General features: G+C 37.9%; 1 protein-coding gene across 1 annotated transcript; it reads left to right on the top strand.

Annotated features, from left to right (window-relative positions):
* The first annotated feature begins 3,029 nt into the window (after positions 1-3,029).
* On the top strand, positions 3,030-4,163 carry LOC133052436 (actin-related protein T1-like). Its single transcript, XM_061137322.1, has one exon. The coding sequence runs from the start codon at positions 3,030-3,032 to the stop codon at positions 4,161-4,163; it is 1,134 nt and encodes a 377-aa protein (XP_060993305.1).
* The last annotated feature ends 8,209 nt before the right edge of the window (positions 4,164-12,372 follow it).

The raw sequence follows: 12,372 nt of genomic DNA, 5'->3' as shown, positions 1-12,372 counted from the left end.
CTTTGGCATACTTTCCTCACTGAACTTAATCATTTCTAGCTTTTAATTTCAAGTGAGAGTTGTGGTGTGACTCTTCCATTCACTTGAGCACTTAGAGGTTATTGTATGGTTATTTTTTAAATAATTTTATTTATTTATTTTGGCTGCACAGGGTCTTCATTGCTACACACAGGCTTTCTCTAGTTGTGGCAAGTGGGGGCAACTCTCTAATTGCAGTGTGCAGTTTTCTCATTGCAGTGGCTTCTCTTGTTATGGAGCATAGCGTCTAGGGCACATAGGCTTCAGTAATGACAGCACTTGGGCTCAGTAGTCGTGGCTTCCCAGGCTCTAGAACACAGGCTTAGTAGTTGTGGTGCACAGGCCTAGTTGCTTTGCGGCATGTGGGATCTCCCCGGATCAGGGATCAAACCCAAGTCTCCTACATTGGCAGGTGGATTCTTTAGCACCGAGTCATCAGGGAAGCCCCATTGTATGGTTATTAATTGACTTAGTTTCAGTATTTTTGCGTTCCAGAAATTGGGAGGCTCCAGGAGAGGTAAAGAGATCAGTGAATGACTGATCAGTGTAGTGGTCAAAATATATATATTCTGTAGTTTTGCCTTCTTATAAGGACTTGATTTGTGGTTGTGGCACCTCCCAAAAATTATTAGAGTAACATCAGAGAACACTGATCACAGATCACCATAGCAAATGTATATTAAGTATACCTCAAAAAAAGCTGAAAAAAAGAAGAGTTGATGTTTTTATTCTTCAGGATTTTCCAGAAAAACAAAACCAATAGAATAGAATAGACATAGAGCTTAAAAAGATGTTTATTTCATGCATTTTTGTATATTAAGAAGTCCCATCAACTGCCAGCTGTAACCTGGAGGCCTAGGAATGCTGGTGATAGAGTTCTAGTCCAAACCTGAATATCTGATAAACATGGTATTCAATGGTGAAAGTTCTGGTTCAAGTCTGAAGACCCATGAAACAAGAATACCCATCATGTCAGATGTCGAAAGATGGGTATCCCAGAGACACCAAGAGCAAATTCGTCTTTCCTCTGTCTTTTTGTTCTATTCAGGGCTTTCAGCAATTTGAATAATACCCACTTGTATGAGTAAGGCTGCTAAGTCTCTTCAGTCGTGTCTGACTCTGTGCAACCCCATAGACGGCAGCCCACCAGGCTCCCCCGTCCCTGGGATTCTCCAGGAAAGAACGCTGGAATGGGTTGCCATTTCCTTCTCCAATGCGAGAAAGTGAAAAGTGAAAGTGAAATCGCTCAGTCGTCTCTGACTCAGCGACCCCATGGACTGCAGCCTACCAGGCTCCTCCATCCATGGGATTTTCCAGGCAAGAGTACTGGAGTGGGGTACACTTTACTAAATCTAACAATTCAAATGCTAATTTCTACTAGAAACACCTTTATGGAAACACTCAGAAATAATTTTCTATAAGATATCTGGCCATTTCTTTGCCAAATCAAGTAGACGCATAAATTAAACCATGATAGTATTACAGTCTTGAGTGAAATTTATAGGGCAGGATAACAGGCTAGAAACTAAAGAAGGTTTCCTACATTACAGTATTGAGGCAGAATTCCTGCTTCTATAAACTTCAGTTTTTGCTCTAAATGCCTTTTGTTTGGATGGAGCTCACCCATCTTATGGATATTAATCTCCGTTATTTAAGGCAATTGATTTTAAATCTTAATCACATATACAAAATACTTTCATAATAATTTGTAGACTATTGTTTGACCAAACAACTCGGCACAATAGCTCAGCCAAGTTGACAAATAAAATGATTCATCTCAGTCTGTATTTTTTTTAAAGAAGATTTTACACTGATAGCCTAACCTTCAAACTTAACATACAGGTAAAAGAAGAGCAAACTGAAGCAAGCAAAATGAACAAAATTATTTAAAAAAAAACAGTACAGAAATGATTGAAATAGAGAATAGAAAAAATGGAGGAATCAATTAAACCAAATGTCGATTTTCTTAAAAATTTCAAAAAAGGAGATATTACTACCAAACTTACAGAAATAAGATGGGATTACAAATAAATACTGTGGAAAAAAAATGTTATGCTATACAAAAGCATTAAAAAAAGTATTATATTCAGATGGAAGAACTTTGAATAAAGTATGCTGAACAAATGAAGCCAGGCATGAAAGGCCATATGTACAAATCCACTTAAGTGAAAAATCAGAAAGGATAAATTTATAGAGACAAAAAATATATTAGTGGACTTCAGAGCTCATGAGGATGACCTGAAGAGGGTGATAGCTAACAGGTGCAGGGAAAATATTCTAAACTTGACTTTTGTAATGTTTGTACATAGTGAATATATTGAAATTAATGGAAATGTACTATATAAATGGGTGAATGTATTATATACGAAATGTTTCTCAACAAAACTGTTCTAAAACAAAATAAATATAAGGGGGGATAAAAAAAGGGCACCTCTAGAACTGGATTATAGGTATCTTTACTCCAATTTGAATGTGTGTTTGATGGTTAGTTACTTCCATTAACAAAGGAAAGAGTAAGCTTGTCATCTCACGAGCAGCAGCTCAGTTGTACATAGAAGCCACCTTTCTGGGGCAACCTCACAGCTAGGCTACTTCATTTGATTCTGAGGTTAGGCCTTTGCTTCATGTTCAGACTTATAAAAGAGGTTGAGAGGTATGGTTTGCCTTCCTCTGTTTGAAGTCTCACCAAGCTAGGATCACTGGTGGCTTAGAGACCCCGCCCCTTCAACAGCCTCTGATGCTCTCTGAGAACAATTGTTGCCTTGGTTACATTATTACATAGGGAGTGGTCATCACTGAAATTGCCTCAGCAGGCCTTGCACTGCCTGAAAAGGGACAAGATTCATGGGTTGAGGGTGGGGATAGGGGACAGCCTGCTAGCTCTGCTTCAGTGACAACCTGAGAGCTTTGGAATCTTGTGGCTGATAAACTTGCAAAGGTACCTGTTATCTCACAAAAGTGGCCGTGTTCTTTCTTTACTTTGGGGAAGGTCAGAAGAGCATCCTGCAGACATGTTTAACCCATACGCATTAGACACTCCAGCTGTAATTTTTGACAATGGATCAGGACTCTGCAAAGTAGGTATGTCTGGAGAGATTGGGCCCCGTCATGTCATCAGTTCTGTCGTGGGGCATCCTAAATACAACATGGCTTTACCAGAAGCCAATCAGAAAAATTACGTTGTGGGAGAAAAAGCCCTGTTCAAGTATGAGGCCTTGCAGCTGCACTACCCCATTGAACGTGGACTGGTAACAAGATGGGATGACATGGAGAAACTCTGGAAGTATCTTTTTGAGTGGGAACTTGGAGTAAAACCCTGTCAACGACCTGTGCTCATGACTGAGCCCTCCTTGAACCCAAGAGAGACTCGCGAGAAGACAACAGAAGTGATGTTTGAGACCTTCAATGTGCCAGCCTTCTACCTGTCCAACCACGCGGTCGTAGCACTCTATGCCTCTGCCTCTGTCACGGGCCTCGTGGTGGACAGTGGGGATGGGATCACTTGCACTGTCCCCATCTTTGAGGGTTACTCCCTGCCTCATGCTGTCACCAAGCTCTATGTGGCAGGCAGGGACATCACAGAGCACCTCACCCGCCTCCTCCTGGCTAGTGGGTGTAATTACCCTTGCATACTCAACAAGGCCTTAGTGGATGACATAAAAGAGACGCTGTGCTATGTTGCCTTGGAACCAGGGAAAGAACTTTGTAAGAAGCCAGAGGAGATCCTGAAAGAATACAGGCTACCAGATGGGAATGTCATCCACCTTGGGGACCAGCTGTACCAGGTACCTGAGATTCTTTTTGCGCCTGACCACCTAGGTGTCCACAACCCAGGACTATCAAAAATGGTCTCCAGCAGCATTATGAAGTGTGACACTGATATCCAGAAGAATCTTTTTGCAGAAATTGTTCTGTCTGGGGGCACCACTCTCTTCCCTGGGCTTGAGGAAAGACTTATGAAGGAACTGGAACAGCTGGCCTTCAGAGGCACTCCCATCAAGATCACTGCTTCTCCTGATAGATGTTTCTCTGCGTGGATTGGTGCTTCCATCGTGACCTCTCTGAGCAGTTTCAAGCAGATGTGGATCACTTCTGCAGACTTCATGGAGTTTGGGGCATGTGTTGTCCAGAGAAGATGCTTTTAAAGGATTCAGAGCACAGGGGACAGCTTAAATTGTCAGATCACAGGAGCACTGGTGGAAGGTGACATCTTCCCTTAGAGCTTCAGCATGTATTCAATAAAAGTGATATGGCATTTGGGGTTTTGGTTCATTTTTGATAGTATAAGAGTAATTTTTGATCTAGGTACTGATTCTTTTTAAGTGATTCTAGTCCACCCTTCCTGTCTCAAGGACCTATTCAGTTGTTTCCTCCTGATAAAGCCTTGGGTTATGTGTTACAGCTGGGTCTACTTGCAGGATCTGTAGTGAAAGCAGGTGAGCCTCAATGCCTAGAAGCTTTATTCAGTATGATCCCTAGAATCTTCATTTCAATCAACTGTCTTAGATATTTCTGATAGTTCCAGTGCTAAGTAAAGACAGAATTATAAGAGAAAATGTGGGGATGGAGGGGAATTAAGTAGAAGGAATGCTACTCAGCTCTTAGGGGTCAACTGACCCTTTCAGTCAACTGGTTCTTAATTAGCACAATACAAGTCTCTACTGTTAGGCAGGCTTCCTTGGTGGCTCAGACAGTAAAGAATAAGCCTTTAATGTGGGAGACCTGGGTTCAATCCCTGGGTTGGGAAGATCCCTTGGAGAAGGGAATGGCTACCCACTTCAGTATTCTTGCCTGGAGACTTCCATAGACAGAAGAACCTAGTGGGCTACAGTCCACGAGGTCACAAAGAGTCAGAGATGACTGAGTAACTAACCCTTTCACTACTTTTCACTGTTAGATAGCTAAGTAAAATAGAACTGTTTTCCTTGTCAAAGAGGAGAGATGTGCACAGAAATCACTATTTGTTTAAGGATGTCTAAGCTTAGGGCCCATACTCCTGGTTGAAGTATTAAGAACCAACACCTTTATTTTTAAAATTGAAATATAGTTGCTGTGTAATATAAGTTATAGGTGTGCCATGTAGCAAATCACAATCTTTAAAGGTTATATTCCATTTATAGTTGTTATAAACTGTTGGTCCTGCTTGGTTTCAGTCCCTCTTTTCTTTGATACTCCTCAATCTTAAGGGGGAGCAGATGTGGACAAGAAAGGGGATAACATTTTTAATAGAGAGATTAATCATAAACTCTGCAAGGAGCTGAGTTTTAGAGCTACACAGATTGGTGGAGAAGAATGGAATAAAAGATACTGGTAGAAAGAAGATGGAAGTGGGAGCAAATCAAAAAGAACTATACTAAAAAAAGTCATCCTGAATGAATTGAAACCATCTTAAAAAAAAAAAAGGAATTCTATTTTGCACACATCTTTCCAGCTATGTTTTCAGGGTATCACGTTGCTAGCTTGTTTTACAATACAGCCATGAAAATGAAAATCATCAAACAGAAATCACTATAAATCAGGTATTTTATTTTTACATTCATTTGAGACATGTGGTTGAATACCACACTTCTGCCTACAGACACGTTAGCAAAACCATAACAGAATCAGAAGCATGACACGTTCAAAGAGCTAGGAAAACATTACTGTCAAAGTATAGAATTATATATCCAGGAAAACTATTCCAAGAAAGATGGTAAAAAATACTTTCTGAGAACAACTGAATATGTTTACTCCCAATAGCCCATCACTAAAGGAGATTTTGCATAATTATTTGAGGATGTATAAAAATAATCCCATAGTAAGATATATATGGTGTACTAAGAAATAATGAACATTAAAGAATGGTGAACATGGAAGTCAATTTAAAAATACTGACTGTATACATTCATAGTATCAACATGATAATAATAATGACAATTCTCTAATACAGAAGGGCATAAATCATGGAAACAGGTTGGAGCTAAAAATCTGAATATACCTGTATTTCTCAGAAAGAGAAATATTAATTAAATTTAGACTATATATATATATATGTATATAAATTGAAGGAATTCCTTCTATAAATTTGTAAAAAAAAAAACAAACAAATGTTTTGTAACCAAAAACATAAATGACTGCAATTAGAAATATTAAAAGGCATTTCTAAAACACCAATGTGTCAAAGAAGAAATTGTAATAAAAATTGTAAGCTAACTAAAATTGAATGATAACAAAATGCTAGATATTGAGATGGAATGCAGCTAATGCTGGAATCAGTAAGAAATGTATAGTATTAAATGTTTATATAAGTAAAAGGAAGGTTGAATATCAGAGAGCTAAATATCCAAGTTTGAAGTTAGAAAAAAATGTTACCAAAGTATATTCCTGTGCTGGATGCACAGTGAGGCCAGATAAACTGGCTGAGCAAGAATAGGTGTCTCATGGTCAAAAACCCCAAATTCCTCAATACTTTGGTGGGAAAAGTTTTTATAGGCAGAATTTGGGGTGAGGGCTGCAGGAAATCTTGTGCTCAGCCCTGAAGTTGCCATGCTCCTCCTGGATGGGGACCTTGGTTGTATAGAGGAGCTTAAAAATATTGCTATCCATATTCCTTGAGGAAGGACCAGGACAGTTCCCCAAGACTACACTACTGTTTCTTGACTGTTCTTCCCATGTTTCTTCACTTCCTCCCCTCCCTGATTAGCAACTGTTTGAATCTGCCCTTTGGAACTCAGGGAAAGTCAAGGAGACTGAATGAAACCATTTCCTACAAACCAGAAACAGGGGACACAGAAAGGCTTTTATGCCCAGGAGGGCCCCACAGGGTCCTGCTTGGTTTCAACACTATAAATAACTTCATATTTAATCTCACAAAAATAAGTTTACTACTATATCGTAAAAACAGAAATTCCTACCTAGTGTAAAATTTATTTAAAAATCTTGACAAAGTATTATCTAGATATTTGTCTAGGTTACTTTCTATCATTTATTCACAATTTGAACATTTCATTTTTATTCACATTCTTTAATAGTATTGAAAAAAGAACAAATATGAACCTGTTTTATAAATACAATATAATTTAAATCATAACCAATCATAGGTGATATATAAAATAAAAAATCCTATCAATCACATTCATGAACATAGATGCAAATTTCATTAGCAAAATATGAACATACCAAATTCTTCAATGTGTGAAAAAGCTTCTTTTCCAAGGTCAATTTCGGTAACCACTGAAATGCAAGGATGCTATACCATTTGTAAACATATGGCAATAATTCACTACATTTCCATAGATGCCAAAATTAGGGTATTTCAGCATAATCAACTTCCATTCATGATAAAAATTGTCTAAAACAAAAGAGATACTATTTGCCATAAATTATTAATATTATCCTCAAGCCTACCTTTATCATGTTGCAAAAGTGAAGTGTAAAATGTTAAAATATTTATGTTAAGGCATGAAAAAATCAAAGATTCCTAATATGACCAATTTAATTTAGCATTGTACCACAGGTACTAGTGAAACCAAGCAGGACCCTGTGGATCTGTCCCTGGTACAAATTATTTCCGTGTTCCCCATTTCTTGTTTATAGGAAATATGAGTTGTTATCAACCATTGCTCATGGGAGGTAGGGGAGGGGTGTATTACCCAATAATGGGAAATTCTATGGGTGCCAATTTCACTCACTAAGTTTCATGCCTTGTACCACTCAGAATCATTTATTTCTCAAAATAAGTTTACTCTATCCAGACACATCTCCAGAATGCTGATTGGTCATTATTTCTGGGTAAATGTTCAAAAAGAGGACTCATCTCATAGTATTTACAAACTATAGCACTCAACACTTCAGTTGGTTGCAGGGCCTTAATTGGTATGCATCACTTCTCTCCTCCAGCCCCCATTTAGTATTATCCTTCCCTTTTTGCTGGCATTTCTGTTGGTCTACCTTACTTGCTTGATGATTTGACTCAGACTCTCAGTACTTATCAGGTCATGGTTGCTGTTTCTTGCTCATTTAAAGAAAAAAAAAAAAACACCATGGTGAATTAAAGAAAGCAGCAGCCCCACCTACTCATAATTGCTGAGGTTTTTCGCTTGCTCATCTCGCACTAGAATTCCAAAACAACCTGATAGAAGCCATAGATTAAAGTTTAATGGGCTTCTTACTTCTTACCTAGAGTAAGGGACTTCATTCGGAGACCAAAATCTCTAAACACATAGAATATGTATGTTGTGGAAAGCTCAAGTTCCCCAAGTGAGTTATTGGGAATGTTTTTGAGTGGAATGACTCCTACTTTCACTTCTTGGTGCCTGGCCCAAGTGGTCTAGCTCTTGGGGATATAGCACCATAAAGTAGCTACTGGATTAAGATGAATAAAGGATAGTGCCCTGTCCTAACTAGATATTTATGTTGCATTTTCTTGGATGGGTGGAACTCAAAATAACCAATTATTAATCAAGTAGATGGTTGGGCTCCTTAAGGGATGATGTCATACTGGTGACTCAACATCTATTCTGTTACTGGCAGGCTCTGGCTCTTACTGACTAGGAGAGTACTTACTGGGAGGTGCTTGAGAAAATGTCAACAGTCTTGACTCCTAACAGAGCTGCACTTTGAAGTCACATTTTATAAGCCCTGCAAGTTGGAATACAGAAGTCATTGAAATTTTTCACTAGGCAAAGCCCTGAAGTAAGAGAGTCTCAGTCAATAAAAACTATAGGCAGTAGGCTGAGAGGACCTTCTTAGGAAAGCTGTATTTTTATCTCTGCTTTCTAAAAAAAATTCAGATAGAGTTGATTTCTCTTTTGTAGAAATTCACTAAAAATAAGAAGCAGTCAAGATCTAACAGAATTCTATATTTTTTTCCAAAAATTTCCTTTGAAATAGGAGTTGACAACTATTGTACACAGTCCAGCTGCCTCTTTTTATAAGTAAAGTCATACTGGAATACAGCCTTACACATTAGTTATACATTTTCTATGACTGATTTTGTTCTGATTTTGCCAAAGTTGAACAGTTGTGAGAAAGATTATGTCCCATAAATCTAAAATATTTGGTATGTCCCCTTCAAGAAAGATTTTGCTGACTCTTGTTCAAGAGCGATAGACTTGATTGATACTCAGTATGCTTTTAATATAAGCTGTGGTAGTATATTAAAATGAATGTTTGCCATGACATAACAAATGTATACATCCATGTAGCCACCAACACAATCAAGATGTGTTGATCTTAATCAACCACCCGCCCTAGCATTCCTTCATGACTGTTGGTTATTTTCCCACATCCCTAGTCCCAAGCAAATACTGATATGTTTCTGTCATTATAGATTAGTTTATCTATTCTAAAATTTCATAAAAGTGAAATCATGCATTATGTACTATTTAGTGGCTGATACGGACTCAGCATTATGTTTTGGCAATCCATCCATCCATCTTGGTGTAGGAATCAGTGGTCCCTTCCTTTTCCATTGCCTTCCAGTCAGTGAGTTATACAACCACAGAATCCAGTCCTTTCTATTAGATTCCTATAACCAAACCATTCTGGTAGCAAAAGTTGTAGCTTGTTTTCCTAGAACACTGTGAATCAAAATGAATGCTTTTGCTCCCAATATATCACCCCTGAGAACACAGAATAGAAGGGATATAGTATTTTCTTCTTTCTTTTAAAGATTCAAATGATAAGTTTAACACATCTGTTTTGTTCATCCAGTCTGTCCAGAATTTGGTCACATGCCTACAGTTAGAGGCAAGGGAAGCTAGAGAATTTCTGTGTGTGTGTGAGACCATATTACCAGTGAGAATTCTATAACTATGGAAGAAAAGAGCAAGATAGTGAGGACAATTGTCAATCTTCCATGGTTCACAAATATGGCTACTGAAACAGCTTCACCTTTTTCTCTCACTCATATAACATAGAAAATAGATCTTTTCTAAGGAAAACAGCTCCAGATGTTCATCCAATTATTGCTTCTATCTCAAATTCCAGCATCTCTTGGTCATGCAAAGACTTCTACATCGGATCTAACTATGTCTTCTTATGGTCTGGACATACAAACTAAAAAATAAGTTATATACTGAATTCTCCATCAAATCTCAGCATAACTTTTCATGGTCTGGGCTTTATACAGACTAAAAGACAAGTTATTTTATATGCCTCTCTACACCTTGCAACCTGCCCAGTTATAATCCATGACATGCCCCCACCACATTTGTGGAATTGTGGCTATGAATATAGATGCTTACAAAAAGAAAATAAAAACATGCCTTGAGAGTGAATTAAATTATTCTCACCTGCTTCACACCCTAGCTTTGGTGCTAGAGAAAGCTGCAGTGTGGAAATGTCAGTGGATATAGATTTTTTTTTAAATGCTTGATGACTTTAGATGAGGGGCTTCCCTGGTGGTTCAGACAGTAAAGAGTCTGCCTGCAGTGTGGGAGAGCTGGGTTCAATCCCTGGGTCAGGAAGATCCCTGGAGAAGGAGATAGCAACCCACTCCAGTATTCTTGCCTGGAAAATCCCATGGATGGAGGAGCCTGGCATGCTACAGTCCATGGGGTCACAGAGTCGGACACGACTGAGTGACTTCATTTTCGCTTTTATCTTTAGATGAAGGACAAGAAAAGAGAAGCACAATGACAGAAAACACACACACCTGCTTATTTTTAAGACAACACAAAAATACTTTATATTTCATACACCATAGTAAGTACTGCATCAGTTGGAGTGAGTGGGCAGATCATGTCTTCCAACTCCTATTATGCAGTTACAATATGGTGTCCATCCTCCTTGAAGCCTGTGAACAGAAATCTTGATTCTCAACATCCTCTCTGCTATAATGAGGAGACGCCCTTGATAACACAGATCCTATAGGTGGAGCTCTTCATTCCTGCCATGAAGTAATCAGTTGTTACTCCTCCTTCTAGAATCCTAGGAGTGAAATTCTGAATCCCCCACTTGAAGTTATGAGCTGGTGACTATCTTACTCCCAAGTTGATGCTGAGGAAAATATGGGGTGGAATTCTGATTCTGTGCAACACACTTGTGGGGTAGAATAGAATATGATTGCATAGATTTTATAAACTAAATTAACATTTGAACTACAACCTCAAGACTGAAGCAGAACACACATTCTGAACATAAACATAAACATTTTGACTACAGGTAAAACAGATAATCCTTTTAGTTTAAGTACTTTGAAATTATCACTACACTGTTGACCGAATTTCAGCATTTCTGATGGAAATTTGCAATTAAGCATATCTTTGTTCCACTATAAGTAATGTGTTCCTCTGTAATCCAGATTATTTTAAAGTTTTCTTTAGGTATCGATTTTGCAAAAAAGATTTTTTTGGTTATCTTTTTTGTTGTTGTTTTGGCTGCACTATGCAGCATGTGAAATCTTGGTTCCCCAATTAGGGATCAAACCTGCGCACTCTGCAGTGGAAGTGCAGAGTCTTAACCACTGGACCGCCTGGGAAGTCCCTAATTTTGTAAATTTGTTTTATGATTTATGGGTATATTTTTCTTTGTGTTTACTGCAATTGAGTTTTTTGGGTTACTAGTTTTCATAAAATATGAAATACCTTGGCCACTGGCGCTTTATTTAGTATTACGGCACTAATATTTTCTTCTCTTCTCAAAATCTAATTACATGTATATTAGAATGTTTGATATTTTCCCACAGGTCCTTGAGTTTCTGCCCACTTTTTCACAATCTTTTTTCCCTCCTCTGGTCTCAAAATTGATTGTTTCTTGTTTCTAATGCTTTTTTCCCCCAAAATTTACTAATAATTTTTGTACAATGTCTAATAAGCTCATAAACACTTCCAATGATTCTTTTTATGAACTATTGCATCCTTCAGTTCTAATATCTACTTGGTTATTTTTATATCTTCCTTTTCCTCCTTATGTTTATATTGTCCTTTAAATCCTTGAGTGTATTCATAATAAATGTTCAAAATCTTTTTTTCTGTGAATGTTTTTATCTCTGTCATTTCTGAATATGTTGGTATTGACTACTCTTCCTCCTTGGTATGGATTATATTTTTCTGCTTGTCCTTATATCTAGCAACTGATTATTGTTCAGTTGCCCAGTCATGTCCGACTCTTCACGACCCCGTGGAGTACAGCATGCTAGGCCTCTCTGTTCCTCACGATCTCCCAGACTTTGCACAAAGTTCATGCCCAAGTAACTTATTATTGGATTATAAATATTTAAAATGACATATTGTTGAATGTCTGTGATTCTAAATTTATTTAAGGAGAGTTGACATTTGTTTTGGCTAGCAGTTGTTGCTTACAAATAATTCAATCCTCTCATGGCTTCTTTTAAAGCTTTTGTCAAATGAATATCAAGTTAAAGTTATTCTA

This window comes from Dama dama, chromosome X (assembly GCF_033118175.1).
Source record: "Dama dama isolate Ldn47 chromosome X, ASM3311817v1, whole genome shotgun sequence".
Taxonomy (NCBI): Eukaryota; Metazoa; Chordata; class Mammalia; order Artiodactyla; family Cervidae; genus Dama; species Dama dama.
Note: the sequence above shows the minus strand (reverse complement) of the source record. Positions and strands in the feature narration are given on the sequence as shown.

Excerpts from the sequence above, each read along its gene's own strand:
- LOC133052436 (XM_061137322.1), top strand. The coding sequence starts at position 3,030 with ATGTTTAACCCATACGCATTAGACACTCCAGCTGTAATTTTTGACAAT.